The 18,145-nt window shown below is 36.5% G+C and overlaps 1 protein-coding gene and 1 long non-coding RNA gene across 2 annotated transcripts; one reads left to right on the top strand and one right to left on the bottom strand.

The window, feature by feature from the left end:
* Positions 1-1,003: 1,003 nt before the first annotated feature.
* LOC132616067 (ras-related protein RABE1c-like) lies at positions 1,004-8,600 on the bottom strand. The gene is made up of 9 exons (XM_060330672.1): positions 8,443-8,600; positions 8,241-8,359; positions 3,209-3,281; positions 2,682-2,782; positions 2,434-2,499; positions 2,003-2,100; positions 1,700-1,762; positions 1,517-1,609; positions 1,004-1,375 (listed from the first exon to the last, which is right to left on the bottom strand). Exons 2-9 carry the CDS (start codon positions 8,311-8,313, stop codon positions 1,292-1,294), a joined length of 651 nt encoding a protein of 216 aa, XP_060186655.1. The 5' UTR covers positions 8,314-8,359; positions 8,443-8,600; the 3' UTR covers positions 1,004-1,291.
* Positions 8,601-12,770: 4,170 nt separating this feature from the next.
* LOC132616068 (uncharacterized) lies at positions 12,771-15,356 on the top strand. Its single transcript, XR_009572972.1, has 3 exons — positions 12,771-13,844; positions 14,163-14,208; positions 15,135-15,356. It is a non-coding gene; the product is annotated as an uncharacterized LOC132616068 (long non-coding RNA).
* Positions 15,357-18,145: the final 2,789 nt, after the last annotated feature.

Below are 18,145 nucleotides of genomic sequence, written 5' to 3'. Positions count from 1 at the left end.
TTTATACAACATCCATCTTTTTCAAAATAAACATCCCCATGTAAATGGTCTTTTCTTCTGTGTGTAAGGCCACAGAATGATCTTGTAAGTTGTAGCCAATAGTAGTCAAAGGCACACCACAACTTATTACCTTTTTTTAATTAAAATCTCTTTCAAATAGAGTATATTATATTGCTTAATTGAATACATCTGAACACTTTCAACCTTTTCTTTTATTTCATGTTGTCATTTATTCGCAACCTACAGTTGCCTACTGTTAAATTGCGTAAAAAAGTCAAAAAATTTATTCAAAGAAAAATACTTTATACTAGAAGTGAAATCTATATACATTCTCAAAGGCTGTATGCCATGACACTAGTTAATATAATCTAAACTTCTGATGCGAGTAAGTTTCTACCCCCATAAGGCTTCCATTGACCAGAAATTAGCTTAGCATGTTTAATGTTGACTGTCTACTTACTCAACATATGGGTCTAGATGTATCAAGAATTAGCATGTTTTATGTTGGTTGCCAACTTACCGCAACTCTCCTCTTTTATCCCGGATTTAGGATAACCAAGCTCCTGATGCTTGCCATCTACAACTTACCACAACCCTCCTCCTTTTTGAAAGCATGAAATCGACAATATGAGTGAGCTCACATTGGCTGCCATCAATAACATGAGTTGAACTTAAATAGAATAGTGAGAATTCACATACCCAACTTAACTTATTTGGAACTGAGGCATAATAGTTATTGGTCTGAGATTTAATTCAAGAGTAGAGGTAAGTGAGAAAACATAATTGAACTACTATTTTTTTTATTTTTTTGAACTGGAATCAATTTTTTATAGATAGATCGATCCATTGAGGAATACGAATCATTTTCCCAATGACTCTTTTAACAATTATGGGTACTTTATCATCACATAAATCCATTTAAAATATCAAGTTTTCTCTGTATCTTTTTATTTCAGAAACTGGAACTAGCTGGATTATAAATGCATGTGAGAAAGAGAGAAAATCAATGTAAAGACTACTTTACTTTCACCTTCTACATCAAAGCAACAACTAACAGTTCCATGATTAAAAGAAGAAAAGGAAATGAAATCCTAGGAGGACATAGATTAACATAGTTAGCTGTATATGACACCAGATTCCAAAATTAATTAAAGAAGGAAAAACCTTGACACATCAAGCTTGCCATTTAGATGGCTGATAAATGGTAATGAAGTTTAACAGGGATCAGTTTTCGCCCAATCAATTTGTACATCCAAGTGCCATCAAGAAACAGTAACCGACCCGACTCCACTCACGAACCACAACAAGATGACTTTTGGGCACCTTGGCCGGAAGTTCCTGCCTGATCGGATTGGTTGATCCTGATTGTCTGAGGCTGCACAAACAGAGAGAACATATTTACACACGGGATGAAGTAATCATAATCTAACATGTTACAGAGGTCATGTGCAGAAGTTGATAACTCCAGTCCATTGAAACAAAAGAATAAAGAAAAGTAGAGGAAATATCAGTGTACCTCAGTCTTGGAATCAGATTCCGAAAGCCTTTGCTTGATATCCCTACCAATTGAAAAGAAAACTTCTTCCACATTCAGGTTTGTCTTTGCACTCTGCAGTAGATTTGATCATTTATCAGTGACCCGAACTTACTCCATGCGGCAGAATTTTCAATTTCCACAACAGAAAGACTTAAGACTTACTGTTTCAAAGAACTTAATGCCATATTCATCAGCAAGAGCTTGACCTTTGGAAGTTGGCACAGCCTAGATAGGGAAAAGGAATAATATCAATAGCATCTAATTGAAACCCTGTTAGTCAAAAAGGAATTACTAACAGATCAAAGGAGTGAGGAAAACCAAGCAATTATGTTCTACTGGACTACAATTTTCCATAGGTTGGGTGCCCAAGGTTCCTTAGAGGGATGGATGTCTGTTATATAATTGACCAGATTCAGGAAGACAAGAAATTCCAATCCCCACAATTTCAAAATAACAATAACCTACCCTTTTGCTTTCATCCATATCAGCCTTGTTCCCAACCAAAATCTTGTTGACGTTGTCAGAAGCATGTTGCTCTATGTTGCGAATCCAGTTCCTGATGTCTACATGGTTTGGTTAAACATGAAATAATAAGTTAAATCTACTTTCAAATGCTAGATGTGGTCAACAACTGCAATTTCTTTTTTCTTTTTTTGGATGGGTGGTCATGCAACAACAAATTAAGACCATAAAATCAGCTAAAACTCAAAATGTGGACATTTTTTTTATCAAATCTCTGCTGCAAAAGAGAACCTAAATAGTGTTGAGGGACATAAACTCTACATATAAGCAGGTCACGCAATCAACAAGCTTCAAATAATAACAAAATCAAAGTTCAATGCTAACCAAAAAAAGAATCAAAAGAGACAATAAAGCAAATTAGTGAGAAAATTTACTATTGAAGGATGACTCATCCGTGACATCGTACACCAGAAGAATACCCATGGCTCCTCGATAATACGCTGTGAACAACACAAATTCAAACTTCATTGAGAGGGACACATTGAAAATTAAAGATGAATTTCACATTTGAAGAGACCTTCTAATTCAATTCAAACTCCTAGCAATTTTAGTCCAAGAACGTTAAGGTGCTGATGAGTAGTCCAAACCTAACAACCCTTTAATGCACTAGGTTTAGATATACCTGTTGTGATTGTGCGGAAACGCTCCTGACCAGCTGTATCCCAAATTTGTAACTTAATCCGCTTGCCATCAAGTTCAATTGTTCTTATCTTAAAGTCAATCCTGTAAATTTGGAGGAGAAGAGGGAAAAGCAAGGTTGAGAGGAGGCAGTAAACAGTGCAATGAGGTATATATTTATTAGATTTTTCAATAATGGTGGTTCCAAACTAAAGAATTCATCTTGCTTCCTGCACAAGAGAGCATAATTTTGTCTACTTTTTTTTCCGAGCACATTTTGTTTCCTGCTACCATTCAAGAGAATCAAGACAATTGACATACAACTTTTTCATCAGTTTCTTGATGACTTCTTCAATTACAGAGTTACACCTTAAATTTCTGCATCATTTGACTAAAACGAGAGTCTCGTAGAAGGAAAAAGAACTAACTGCTGACGTAGTACTACAGCAATTCCAAAAGATGTATGTTGGTGTCTGAAAAACAATCTAAGTTGTAGTTCCAGAGGAGAAAGTGACAGTCCAGGATACAAACCCAATAGTTGTGATGAAACTTGTTGTGAAGGAACCATCTGAGAATCTCAGAAGCAAACAACTCTTTCCCACACCTACAAATAAAACCATCATAAAGTGTAAGGAACTAATAGAAGATGTTATAACTTATACAAGGAAAACATTTGATTTGTGGAAAATATCTTCCCTATCCTTTGAAAATAAATAACTAACCTCCTCAGAGTCAGGAAATGTAAGTGAAACTGTTACATTTTCCTTCCAATTCAAGGATGAGCCTCATGTGCTTAGAATGAGAGTTTGACCAAATTTTTACCCAATTTCCCTCTATAAATACGGGCAAATAAACATTATATATTTCATATTTTCAACTGTAATGGTAATACTGCTAAAATAAATTTAAATAAAGGGTTTATGGTCTAAACCTTCATATTCTAATTTTGCATCTTAACCACAAATTCTTTCTATAAACCTGCTTATGGACGTTCTTATCCTATTAACTGTTACCTTGTTCAAAAAAAAAAAAAAAAGTTCTTATCCTATTAAAACTTTTCCCCAACAAATTTTTAAGTACCTGAAGTTTGACCTGTAACTAATTGTACTCCTAGTCACTTTCTGAATATGACAACTTACTAAAAACTGTATTTGCAAACTTAAGAGGGAACTTTTAAGTTTCAGCAACTTTCAAAAAAGTTCAAGATCTAATTGGTAAGAGTCAGTTAGTCTTACAGATGAGGCACAAAGAGCGTGCAGTTGTGGTATGGTGTTGGTTCTAGAGATTAAAAGAAAAGGGAGAAAATAAAAATAATAACGGGGGGTGGGTGATTTTGTGCATTTGACCAAGTTCGTTCAAGGAAGAATCCTACAAGTAGCTTTTTAGTCCATATCTTAGGTTGTGCATACGTGAGGGCCGGAGTGAAAATGGTGTCCTATGTACTTAACATTGAATATCTTGACTTACAGAACCAATTAACAAATCAAGCTTTTTGGTAGAATCTGGTTAAGCTTATGAATAGCACCAAACATGGATGTGAGACATCCATTTATCGTGATCAAAGTGATCCATGAAGAATGGTGAAAGAACAAACGTCCAAAGATACTGAGATGGGCAGTATAAATTTATGGACGTAATATCTGTCATGGGCGGCTTTCCAGCCATGCCCCATGACCCCTTGGGCGCGCCCCATGGCGCCATGGCAAGCCTCTCAGCGCCTAGCGCCATGGACGGCCCCGTGGTCTCGGACGCCCCAAGTGACAAGGTTGCTTCTGCCTATGTCGCCCCATCAATTTCCCTCGCGCGCGCCCCTGTGCTGGCCGTGCCCCAACGCGTGCCCAGCGCCCAATGTCAGTGCAGCCCAGCTACAGTGCCAGCGCCCAGCACCTAGCGCCCGCGCCCCAGTGCGCGCGCGCACCGTGCCCTGCGCGCATGACAGTGCCCCGACCGAGGGTGCACATGGACCTGCTCTAGTTAGGTCTCTTTTGTTGTAATTATAGAGTAGTTTACTTTATGTAATTTTGGTTGTGTTTCTCTAGCAAAACCATGTCTAGCTCTATGACTTGGGTTTTTATTTTTAAAGCATTATTAGGGGGGATCAAACAATCAAAACTTTCAAGCAAGCAATCAATTCTCTGTACTGGTGTCTCTCCCCCTCGACACCGCTTGCTCTCATTGTAATCAATTTTCATTAATGCAAACAAGCTCTCTTTCTTTCTCATTCTCAATTCACTTTTCTGTTCTCTCAATTGTTCCTGACATTGGTTTTCCCGCACGGCACTGACAGTCTCGTCTAGCGTGCGGAGGGGACCCCAGTTGGCGGATAGCAACTTTGGAATCTTCGGTTGCTTAGCCTTACGTCGCCCTTCCAAGAAGTCTCAGGAAGGTGCCGCGTAACAGTTGGTAAAGAAAGAAAAAAAAAAAAAAAAAAATAGTAGAAGCCATCCTCAACGATCGAGTCATACATGCCTCAAGAAAAGATCACCAAGAGTTCCTGGTGAAATGGTTGGGATGTGATGCCGAAGAGAATACATGGGAGAGAGGCACCAGCCTCAAAGCCTACAAGCACCTGATCGATGACTATCTTGCAAACAAGGCGCCGAGGACGTCGCCAACTCAGGTGGGGGAGAATGTCATGGGCGGCTTTCCAGCCATGCCCCATGACCCCTTGGGCGCGCCCCATGGCGCCATGGCAAGCCTCTCAGCGCCTAGCGCCATGGACGGCCCCGTGGTCTCGGACGCCCCAAGTGACAAGGTTGCTTCTGCCTATGTCGCCCCATCAATTTCCCTCGCGCGCGCCCCTGTGCTGGCCGTGCCCCAACGCGTGCCCAGCGCCCAATGTCAGTGCAGCCCAGCTACAGTGCCAGCGCCCAGCACCTAGCGCCCGCGCCCCAGTGCGCGCGCGCACCGTGCCCTGCGCGCATGACAGTGCCCCGACCGAGGGTGCACATGGACCTGCTCTAGTTAGGTCTCTTTTGTTGTAATTATAGAGTAGTTTACTTTATGTAATTTTGGTTGTGTTTCTCTAGCAAAACCATGTCTAGCTCTATGACTTGGGTTTTTATTTTTAAAGCATTATTAGGGGGGATCAAACAATCAAAACTTTCAAGCAAGCAATCAATTCTCTGTACTGGTGTCTCTCCCCCTCGACACCGCTTGCTCTCATTGTAATCAATTTTCATTAATGCAAACAAGCTCTCTTTCTTTCTCATTCTCAATTCACTTTTCTGTTCTCTCAATTGTTCCTGACATTGGTTTTCCCGCACGGCACTGACAGTCTCGTCTAGCGTGCGGAGGGGACCCCAGTTGGCGGATAGCAACTTTGGAATCTTCGGTTGCTTAGCCTTACATCGCCCTTCCAAGAAGTCTCAGGAAGGCGCCGCGTAACATATCACTATAAGTTAGAGTGATTGTCAATTTGTCATATCCCCGTCAATTTTCTCCCAGAAAATGAAAAAGGAAAAGGAGAAAGGTATGGAGGCTGTGTTTGGTATTTTCAGAAAATATTTTCCAACTTTCCCATGTTCGGTTGGTCAAAATGTTCTGGAAATCATATTCTCTAGGAAAACAAGGTCCTTACAAATGAGGAAAGTGGCTTCCCTAATGGAAGTAGGGAAAACAAGTTCCATAAGTGATATACCAAGTTCATTGTCTCCTCCCCACCCACCCAACGCCCCTAACCCTCAGCCCTTGACCATCCCACCCCACAATCCCCGCACCCCCACCCCCATAGTGTTTTGCTAGATTTCATAAAAATGCTCCTGAGATAATATTGTTTTGCTTACTTACGAAATATAGAAAACAAGTGACTATAAGAAACTCACTTGTTTTTCTTCATAGCAAACACACCCTAAGACCACTAAATTTGAAATATCTCCCATGTTCCTCCTCCTCCAGTAAATCTTCAGAAAATAATAAGTCCCATTGTCCTTGAGATACAGTTTTGAATTTTTAATTTCAAAAGTTAGAAAATGCCAAAAAAATCTGAACTGACTTTGACAGAACACAATCCCAGTCCATATTTTAATGTTGTCAGAGAACGTAAGAATATTAATCTAAAATGTCATAGAAAGAAGAAAAAGTAAGCAAAGAATGATGAACTAATCAGTACACATCTCTGGGCACTTGAGATTGAGGGGCTTCACTAGGCAAAGGGAGACACATGAACCGAAATTGCTGAACATAGGAGAACCATAAGAAATATCAAATTGGACTAGCACTCTATCAGAGAAAATGTCAAATTGGAATAGCACTATGGCACATGATGCTCTTTAAGAGCTTCAGACCATGAAAGAACATCTCAAAACTAATGATAAAACTTACTCCCTCTCGTCCAACTTATGACACTTTCCATTTTCGTACTTCGTAACACTTTAAAATGTGACAAAACTTAATTTCTATACATATTTCACACCTTTCAAAAATTCAAATTCTTTACACTACTTAAATTTTTGAACTTCTTTTTCTTTTTCCACAATGATGATGTCGAGCCAGCTTGGGCGCACCTCGACCAATTCCACGGGATGTGTGCCACCTCCCACCAGCAGTCTCTGTCCATCAAGACTTGGACAAATGAGAAGAAATTACCTAGTTGTTTTTGAGACCTCCGGATTCTCAATACACTTCATTGACTATTTTGAACTTTTATAGCATAATGTTTTGTCCATCAAATCTACCTTTCAACAATAACTTAAATATTTTCTTCCACTGTCTATAAGTAAGTCAGATTAACATATTCTTTTTCTATAGGGACATGTCAAATAACACCTTTAACTTCGTGTCCACTAAAAACTAATCATATAATATGGGAAGTACAGAGTAACATAAAAAGGGAGATAAAGTGCTTCTTGCTAATATAGAAATCATAGATAAACTTATTTCAGGCAAACAATTATTCTCTATTCTGTTCACCATATACCACATATTCCCTCCGTCCATATTTGACTTGGCACACCCCTTAAGGAGTAATAAATAAAATTATAAGTTTACTATATCAGTCCTAATTATTATAAATAACTGAAATCAATCAAACATACTTTAAAAGTTGTGCAACCACTAACAATTCATTGAAGTTTCCAACCCAATAATTAATAGTTCAGGTACCCGCAAGGGTGGCTCAGTTGGTTGAGCATGGGGCTTTCATAATGGAGGTCTTAGGTTCAAAACCCCCAGCCAACGACAACAGGGGATTTGCCTTCTGGGTCGAGCTCGTCGCACGGGGCTTGCCTAGTGCGGGTTACCTCTCCTGTGTGGTTCAGGAGCTGGGTTTACCCTGTGCGCACCCAAAGGGTAGCGGCTGCGGGTTCCCATGTTATCAAAAAAAAAAAAAAAGTTCAGGTAAAACAGGTATGAAATGGTAAATTACCTCTTAGTTTTTCAAACTGGACAAGTAAAAATAGACATAACCAAATCTCTCAAATTTCATGTAAAGATCCAATTTTTCCCCATTCCTAGGCTCCATTATGTTATTTTATTTCCTTTTTTCTAAACTCTTAGTCGTAACAAAATGGGTTCAAATTAACTTGTGGTAATAAAAGTTATAAATCAAAAATAGAAAACTAACCGCTATCACCAATAAGGAGGAGTTTGATGAGATAATCATAATCTGCTCGAGCCCTAGCTGGTGGAGCTGCCATTTTCTTTTTTCCAAATAATAAATATTTGAATCACCAATATAAAACCCTAGAAAACCAAAAAAATTGCATTTATATCATAAATCAATTTGTAAAAGAATGAGAGTTATAAATGAAAAAACAAAGTTGAACCTGAAGGGAAAGAAATTGGGAGATGGTAGACAATAAGAAGGTCTACCAAGCGTGGTGGTAATTGGTGCGACTTTTTGCCGTATAATTTGGGGAACTGGACCCTTTGTTCCTCCAATTTTTTTTTTTTTAAGGCAAAAATGGCTCGTTTGATACGAGAAATAAGGAATAAATATTTTGGTAATTAAATTTGAGATGAATTTATTTAATATTTGGTTGGGATAAAATTGGGATTTGTTATTCCGGAATTATAGTATTATTTTATTTTTATGAGAGAGTGTAATAACTAATTCTATAATAAATAATTCTGCGATAACTTTTTTCCCAATCAAACGACCCCTTAATGTTATAAGGGCCATTTGGCCATGAGAATTATTCACGAGAAATTCTTATACCTGTTTTCTTAAATCAGTAAATACTTGGAATTCGTAAAACACCTAAAAGCATATTTTCGCTTTTTTCACTTTCAGTTTTGGACCGTCGCATTTATTCAATTATTACCTCAACTTTTTTATTTTTATAAAGATGACCCCATTTACATCAATTTTGAAGTCATTACCATCACTTGACTAATTTGATGCTGAGTATAAGTGTTTTTAAAGAGTGGTTAATGTGTCACTTTTGGTCTTTATCTTTCATCCGTGGTATAAATTTTAGAAATTTCTTCTGAAGGTTCACAATAACTCTTGATAAGTGACACATAGTTGTAACTACTTCTGTTGTTTCAGAATCTCTGCTATTAATTCCTTAAGAAAAGCAACTATGATTTTAGAAATAAAGACATGATCTTTTCAATGGTACTCTCTGTTCGTGTCACTGGGTAATTCAATGTAACTCTTGGCAACTGACACTCTTTGGGAGTTGATCGGTTTGAATAAAATAATAAACACAAATGTGGTTTTTATACATTACAAATAATAATAAAGATTAGAGTTAACGGATGTGGTTTGTATAGAGAAAGAAAATAATAAGGATGAAAAATTCGGTAAATTAGTTAAGTTGGCCGGTTTTACTAGTTTTTAGAAGTTGGAGGATATAAATCATATTTCATATTTTTTTTAGGAAAAGTACGTTCAAACAGCCAAAATTATTTGTAAAAATTATAACCAAACATAACTCCAAATTTAAAAATTCCAAATAAAGTGGAAAAAAATACTTGGTTTTTATGGCCAAACACCTACTAAAAGTAACCAAAATTTATCCTTACTTTGTTAACCTCATCCAATTAACTACATTGCATGCCAACTCACCATACCAACCTTTCTTTCTCTCCCACCACCATCCAAAGCAGAGTCCGCAACTTTTTTAACTCAAAAAGTGTCAAAAGGCACCAAATATCTCACAAAAAAAAAAGTAACCAAACTACCTTTTGCGCACTAAATTAGTGGGCAATAGAGAGTTTTTTTTTTTTGGTACAATTTTAAAGTTCTTAAATTCACGTTTTTTTTATACTTTGACCAAAGATTAGTCATGTTTCAAAACTCCGAAATATCAATATTTTATATAAAACTTGATATCTTTTTTTGCGGACAACAATGTCGGCTCATTACATCAAGTATACCTAAACGTTTGAATCGTAGTTTTAGAGGTTGTAAAGTGTCCCGAAGTAAGTTTTGTTTGTTTGAATCTTGTTATCTCTAGGTTTAAGTGTTTTATTTTATAAGGTTTTGATTTAAGTGTCTTATTATTTAGTCAAGACATTACTTTATTTCGAATGTACAAATAAAAATATTATATTAAAAAATAATTCATTCAATACGAGAGGTTCAAAATAATTCAAAAAATACAACAACAAAATAATACCAAAATATTTAAAATAATATTTTTAAATATTTATCATGTCCCTCCACTAGGTTCAATCCCTAGTGATTGAGGTAAAAAGGTAGTCAAATAGCTAGACCACTGAGCCAAGTTGGCATTTAAGCAATATGTAGGCACTTTTTACTTTTTATAGTGTTCACTAATGCTACTTATCTTGTTTTCTCGAATTGAATTTCCAACATTGAAATTGACATTCAAAACTTTATCACCACGAGATTTCCATCTTGAAATCTACTTTTTATCATCAGATTTTTACCAGAGAAGAATGAAAATTGTGCATCAATTTGGGAGAAAATTCAAATTGAATGAGATAATGGGCGTTTTTTGGAAAATCAGTATTTTGACCCGCTAGATCTCGAAAAATTACCCAAAATGAAAAAAAAATCGCGTAAAACCGACAACCGAGTGCAAAGTTATGATCGTAGTTTCATCAATTTACAATTAGTTTTTCTCCCTTTACTCCTTAAAATAAAATTGCCTTGACTAAAATAAACAAGTTAAAACTTAATAAAATAAAACACTTATAAAGTAAAACACTTAAACCTAACGATAACAAATCACTAAACAAAACTTACTTCGGGGCAATTTACAACACCTAAAACGACGAACCAAACGTTTAAGCCTACATTATTGTTCGCAGAAAAAGATATCAGTTAAAATATTGATATTCCGGAAATGCAGTGGTAATGAAGTTTTGAGTGTCAATTTCAATGTTGGAAATTCAATTTGAGAAAACAAGATAAATAGCATTAGTGAACACTATAAAACATAAAAAAGTGTCTTTATATTGCTTAAACCTAAAGATAACAAGATTCAATCAAACAAAACTTACTTCAGGACACTTTACAATCCCTAAAACGACGATCCAAACGTTTAGGTATACTTGATGTAATGAGCCAACATTGTTGTCCGTAAAAAAAATATATATATCAAGTTCTATATAAAATATTGATATTTCGGAGTTTTGAAGCATGACTAATCTTTGGTCAAAGTATAAAAAAACGTGAATTTGAGAATTTTAAAATTGTACCAAAAAAAAAAAAAAAACCCCTTCTATTGCACACTAATTTAGTGTGCAATAGAACTTAACTGTAAATTTACAGTTTGGTGCTATTGCACACTAATTTAATGCGCGAAAGGTAGTTTGGTTACTTTTTTTTAGTGAGATATTTTGGTGCCTTTTGACACTTTTTGAGTTAAAAAAGTTACAGACTCTCCAAAGCATGCCTACTCAACCATGACTTCCACGGTATACATAGATCTCACAAAAAAAAATCATTTCATAATTAGAAAAAGCTACCTAATTATGGAAACAAGAAGATTATTTATACTAAAGTTTAGTGAGGCCACTAATTATATAATTGCCCTAAATCTAGGCCTATATTAAGACAATGATTGTAATTGCAAAATTAGTCTTGATCTCTGGCTAAAATTATAAAGCTAAGTCCAATTGGAAAAATTGCAAAATCAGCTACAATTGGGCTAGAAATTGCAGAAATGACTGTAATTGTCCACCTTGAAACATTCGCTTGAGCATGTCGTGGATCTTGAGGTCTTAATTCTGTGATCAATTCTGGCTACCTAGGGCGCCATCATCGCACAGCCTTACAGGTTGTTTGGTTCACGGATTAAGTTAGGTGGAATAAAATAACATCTAATTTGATGCGACAGATTTCAATTAACATGGATGTGGTGCATATTTCTTCAAATTTTAATTATGGACTAACTTTTTCAAAAGGCAAACATTCTTCAATGTGGATATAAATTTAGATTACGCTAAACGGTGGACGTTGTTCCACTCTTCAAGAAATTTTGATAGCAATAGTAGACATGAATTCAACCAAGGGCAGTGAGCGTAAATTCTTTCAAACACAACTATTTACATATTCTTACCACTAACAGTTATTTTTAGCTCGTGGCATTTGTCGATGGATCGAGGGCACATGATCGTGGAGTTAACCTTCTCCAAAGTGGATACGGACATGGTCACCTGTTATTATTTTAATTCCTCAATTTTGTCATCACTTTGTACATATTCATTGGTTTCAAGTCGCTAACAAGTTCCTTTTAGAATGTGGTATTTAATGAGATGATAGGATCGAAGTCTTCCATCATATGTCAAATCGTGGAGACAATTGTAAATTTAACTCCCGTCACAACGGGACGTGGATTAGGATGTGAAATTATATCTCTTCACGAATGGTTTTATGGATATACATCTCTACATTACAAATTGTGAAAGCGGACATGGATTTATATTTCAATATCGTGGATTGTGTGGACGTGGATTTATTTTCTGCATTGTGGGTATTGTGGACGTGGTCGTAGATATATCTTTCTGCATTATGAGCATTGTGGACGTGGACGTGTATTTATCTTTCTTGCATTATAAATTTTATGAAAGTAGACGTGGATTTACATTTTTGCACTAATGACTTCGTGGATATGGATTTGGATGTAGATGTGTGTTATACCCCGTACATTTACACGACAAATTATCCGCAAGCAAATCGACTCAAGTTAAAGGAGGAATTATTTTCGGACATGAAATAAGAGCTTTTAATTTTCAACTTTGATTATCACAAAAATTGATTAATTAAAGTTAGACAAGTAAATTAGTGGGACATGTGTCAATGTTAAGGGCTACTTATATAAGGCATAAGATGACTTATATTCCTCCATTATTCACAAAACTCATCCATCAAAGTAGAGTTAGTGAGAGAAGCTCTCAAGCTTAGAGAGAGAGAGGGGTTCCCGGCGCTACTATTCACGGCGGCGCACTGTTCACGGCGCCGCCACTGTTCACGCGCACTGTTCATGCCGCTACTATTCACGCCGCCACTGCTCACGGGCACTGTTCACGGCCAGCCCATTTTTGCCCCCTTCTACACAATTAATTGGAGAGATTTGAAGATCAAGAGGAGGAAAAAGATGGAGCTCATGGTAATGGGTATATGGAGTATGTTAAAGGTGATTTCTATTTAAGTGAATTGAGACAAGAAATTAATTATGTGTGTAATTGATTAAATGGGGAATTCTATTAGAATATTAGAATTAATTACGATTTTTTTTGGGATAAATATTATAATCCACATGGAAGCTTGTTAATTGGGAAGATGGGGTTTTAAATATACGCATGGAACAGATGGGATGATAATGGCTGTTGAGGCGTAAAGTTCCTAAAAGCCCCATGCGTCAAAAGGAATAGAGTGCATGCGTACCCTTTTTATTCCACTTTTGGAGAATTCACTTTATGGAACTAAGTACTGCATATATTTAAAAAGGAGCACAACGTAGCAATTCTTTCTTGGAAGCAATCTTTCAAGGTAAATCCGACAAATTCCTAGACAAAAAAAAATGGACAGTGACGTGAACTTCCAAATCAACCAGCAATGCCCTTCTTAAATACACAGTAACAACCTTTCGTTTGTGCAACATAGCAGCTATTTTGTCCTAATAAATATCAAGTCAAGTTCAATTCCATTGACGTGATGATACTAATATCAATTTCCTCCGGTGCTGGCAAATTGAAGAATTTTTCGAAGTGAAGTAAAGTGGAAAAAGAATACTTCTTGGTATATAAGGTAAGAATCTTCCCCCTAGATATATTTAATTTCGTCCAAGTCATAGCTAAATTGTGGGCTGAATTATGAGAATTTTATATGTACATATATGTACATCTTTGTCGGTGGTATTTCTGTGTTAATAGGAGAATAATTGAAAATTCGGATTAGGTGAAAATATAGGGGAAGTGCTGCCGGATTTTCGTTAAATTTTAGATAATAGAAAATCTTAAACGAGAATATGTATAAGCTAGAATATAGGTTCGATGAGAAATAGGCTATGGATTTGTAAACTAGATAATATAGTTACTAACAATAACGTTATTCTTATATAAATAGGCTAAAAGAGCGACGAGACGAACGGGTTACGAATAGCCGCTAACAGGTATGTAAAGCGCAACCCTTCTTTCTTTTGGCATGCCTTAGTTTTCAATAGGCTATATCACGAGCCTCGAGGAAATTCCAAATTCGAAATCCGAGCACGTTATGATCCTTATATATATTTCTTGGCATTCTTATGTATGTTGTGATGAAGTATGAACCATTATGTCTTCGAAAGCATTGATTTCCAAACTTTGTACAAAAAGTTATTTTAAAGAATTCTGTAACTACGAAATGCCATATCTTTCGCATAAAGGCTCGGATTGCTCCAATATTTTTATAGGAGTTTGCATGATGTATAATGAGTATGTTTTCCATAGGCGGGCCCGACTCGGGTCAATACCAGTCCGTGGGTCCCGCGACTTTCCGTTATGTACTTTGGACGACTTTTGAAAGAATTTGGTATGATTATCATTTCGAATTTCAAGTATGGTCATTTACTTATATTTGAGTCTATGATAATGATTTTATGCATATGGTTACTCATGACTCTGCTCGTGCGTTCTGTTATATCTTTCGCCGGTTCTGTTATCGTGCGCACTTTGATATACTCCGGAGTTATGCTGTGTTATGGTTCTCCGAGCTACTCGCTAATGAGGGTCGGGTTCCACATATATTTGGTGTTATGCTGTGTATGGCGTTATGTTGTGATGTGATATGTGACGGGGATACGGAGATTTGAAACTTTCTGGTGTTATGCTGTGTTATGGCGCCATCGACGGGTGGGCGACCATATTCTTCTGTACCCTATGCATTACTTACATATTTTTTTAAAGTAAGCAAATTTTGATATGTTGGATTTGCACTTATGTTTGGTACTTCCATTTCGTTTATGTCTCAGATTTGCTTTCTGTATATTCTGCTTTGCATACTCAGTACATATTTCGTACTGACCCCCTTTCTTCGGGGGGCTGCGTTTCATGCCCGCAGGTACAGACGCACAGTTTGGTGATCTACCCATTTAGGACACCCTCTTCTGCTGTTTGGAGTGCTCTTCTCATTTCAGAGCACACATTTTGGTATATATTCGTTCGCTATGTATATATGTATTTGTTCAGGGGAACGGCGGGGCCCTGTCCCGCCATATGATTCGGTTTGTCTGTTTAGAGGTCTGTAGACGTATTTGTGGGTGTGTGTGCCTACTTCTGTTCAGATATGTTTGTATGATTGTATTCGCTATGGCAGCCTTGTCGGCGTGCATTTGTATATGTTTTGGGCCGTTGTGCCATTTGATAGCCTTGTCGGCTTTTGATACATTCGATAGCCTTGCCGGCTTTTTGATATATGTATATGCATATGGTTGCGTTTGAAATATGTCTAAGACAGTTTGATATAATTTGAGGCAGCGTGTGATATTTGTGCCTATATACGTTATCTGTATGTGATTAGATTTGGATAAGTATGTTACGATTTGATATGTTTGTCTGTTTGGGTGTCCAAGTAGGGCACCAGTCGCGGCCCACGGGGCTGGGTCGTGACAATGTGGACGTGGATTTATATTTCTACATTATAACGCTCGTGGAAGTGGACGTGGATTTATGTTTTGCATTGTGGATTTTGGGCATAGACATGGATTTAAATTTCAGCACAGTGAATTTCGTGAACGTGGGTTTATTTTTTACATTATAGATCTTGTGGATGTGGAAGTAGATTTATCTCTTTGCACTTAAAGTTTGTGAAAGTGGATGTGAATTTATATTTTTGTACCGTGGAATGTGGACGTGGATGTGGATTTATATTTGTGCTTAGTAGATTTTTGTGGATGTGGACATGAATTCATTTTTCTACATCATGAGTTTTATGATGTGGGCATGGATTTCGTGGATGCGGACGTGAATTAATATTTATGCACAGCGGATTTTGTACATATGGGCTTGAATATGGTCATAAATTAGCCCCCCTTAAAAATGGGCGTCATCATGGTTTTAGCTTTCCTTAAAAACAGACGTGGATGTCGACTTAATTCATCTCCAAAGAATGATGTGGATTCAACTTCCGAAACATGGGTTACAAGTGTAAACTCCCTCAACCCTGTCTCATTTACATGTGTATTTGTTTATTGCTAACTATTGTTTTTAGCTTGTGGCCTTTTGAAAATGGCAAGATTAAAATAATATCGCACATCAACTCGTGGATCATAATCTTAAGCAGTGAACTAGGACAATTGCTGAAGTTGAGTTAAGCTCGTCAGCAAGAGGTCAAAGATCTACTCCCTCACTACATTTCTACAAATCCGTGGATATGTAGGTATTTCAAATTCTTTCAAGTTCGGTCATGTCCTTTTCTCTGAATTCTTAATCTCCTAACCCAGCCTCTCCATAATTCGACACTGGGACAATTTTTGAAATCGACAATGCTACATCTACTTGATTCTTATAAAACTCGAAATAATATAGGCGACTTGAAACGAAGATTGACCATAACTTTTTCAACTTCCTTTTTACCCCATAACCGTTCCAGAACCTTCTATCACATAACCTTTTCAACATCTGTGTCTCCAATTCTTCCAAGTCCGTACATGCTGGACGGGACAAAATTGGCTACTACGTCAACTTCTTTATCTGGAAACTCTTACATCATTTCCGGTCAAAGAGGGACAAGCTGTTGACACCCAATTTTGTCCCACTTTTCCTCCAATTAATTTATTTTACGCTTCTTGGTCATTAATAATTTGGAATTATTATTTTATCTAGTTTTTCTGACAAATTTACATAACAAATTAATACTGTTCAAATATTCAAATATTATATTTTATTATTATAGTTACTTATTTTTTTAACATGCAAGTATATATGTTTGAAAGTGTTAAATCTTAGTCCATATTATTAAGACAAAGGAGGACCAAATAAACTAATTAAAGGATGAAGAGGTCATTCATTTAAAACCCAAGTCTTGCATCAATTTAAACAACCAAACCCACCAGCAAGTCCATTAAATTGAGCCCAAATAACCTTGATAAGGCCCAAAACTGAAATCCCTCTTAAACACTCCTTCCCTCTTCAGCCAAACAAAACCTAGAAATAAAATTAAGGTTCCAAACTTTTCATCTTTTCCAGCAAGCTGCCCCCACCTCTTTCCCATTATGGACGAAAAATAATCTCTCACTCCTAGACCAGAGCTTGCAGCTCCATTTTCATGAAATTCTTCCTCTCTCATCTCTGTCACAAGATCCGGTCAAGCTAAAAAAACAAAAAAAACTTTTGAAGAAATATGCATTTTTCAGAGATTGGTCTCTCTTTTCAAACGGATCCTTCAGACCCAAAATCAAGCCCGTGATCCTCTTTGTTGTCTTCAAATTTCAAAACCTAAAACCCTAATGTTTGCCTATAAATACCTCTTTATGCTTCAACCGAAAAAGGGGAGTTTGAAAAAATCAGAAAAATATCTCAGCTCTTGTCTATTTACTTTAGTTTATTTACAAGTTTTAATTCCCATTTTGTTGGTGGAGTAATAGTAGATCTAAGACCTCAAAGCCCCAGTTCATTGCTCCATAGAAAGGTAAATCCGACTCCGTGTCCATTCACCTCCTCCTTTCATTTCAAGTGGTTCTGTTGCTTAGAAATTCATGTTTTAGAATTTTGTTTTGGTTTGCTTGATAATAAATGTTCAGAGCATTATTACAATTCTACTTTGGTTAGGTTAATATATATGTTTGAATGTCAAAATAAAATACTTAAGATTTGCTTACAGAAATCTGACTCCGATCCTTTATTTTTTGTTGTTAAAATACTACTATGTTTTAAAAATCATGCTTTCGGATCTTTGCATAAAAAGAATGTGGCTTATGTTTGTTGGTTTATTTAAAATAAACTTGTTTGATTCCTCTGTTGTATTAAAACACGATTGAAGAAGAAGTTGGTCCTTTTCTTAGAAACCATGTCACTTAAAATATTCAGAAGGTAATAGTAATTGTGTGCTGTAGAAATCATGTTTGGAATTTT

The sequence above is a fragment of the Lycium barbarum genome, chromosome 10, assembly GCF_019175385.1.
Source record: "Lycium barbarum isolate Lr01 chromosome 10, ASM1917538v2, whole genome shotgun sequence".
In the NCBI taxonomy this organism is placed as follows: Eukaryota; Viridiplantae; Streptophyta; class Magnoliopsida; order Solanales; family Solanaceae; genus Lycium; species Lycium barbarum.
The sequence above is the reverse complement of the archived record's forward strand: the minus strand, read 5'-3'. Positions and strand labels throughout refer to the sequence as shown.

What these genes read in the sequence shown, in the direction of transcription:
- LOC132616067 (XM_060330672.1), bottom strand. Translation starts at nt 8,313, where the DNA reads ATGGCAGCTCCACCAGCTAGGGCTCGAGCAGATTATGATTATCTCATC. An exon ending in AGTTTCATCACAACTATTGG is followed by an intron (nt 2,783 to 3,208) that starts GTTTGTATCCTG and finishes CCAAATTTACAG; the next exon opens with GATTGACTTTAAGATAAGAA. An exon ending in AATCTGATTCCAAGACTGAG is followed by an intron (nt 1,376 to 1,516) that starts GTACACTGATAT and finishes CTGTTTGTGCAG; the next exon opens with CCTCAGACAATCAGGATCAA.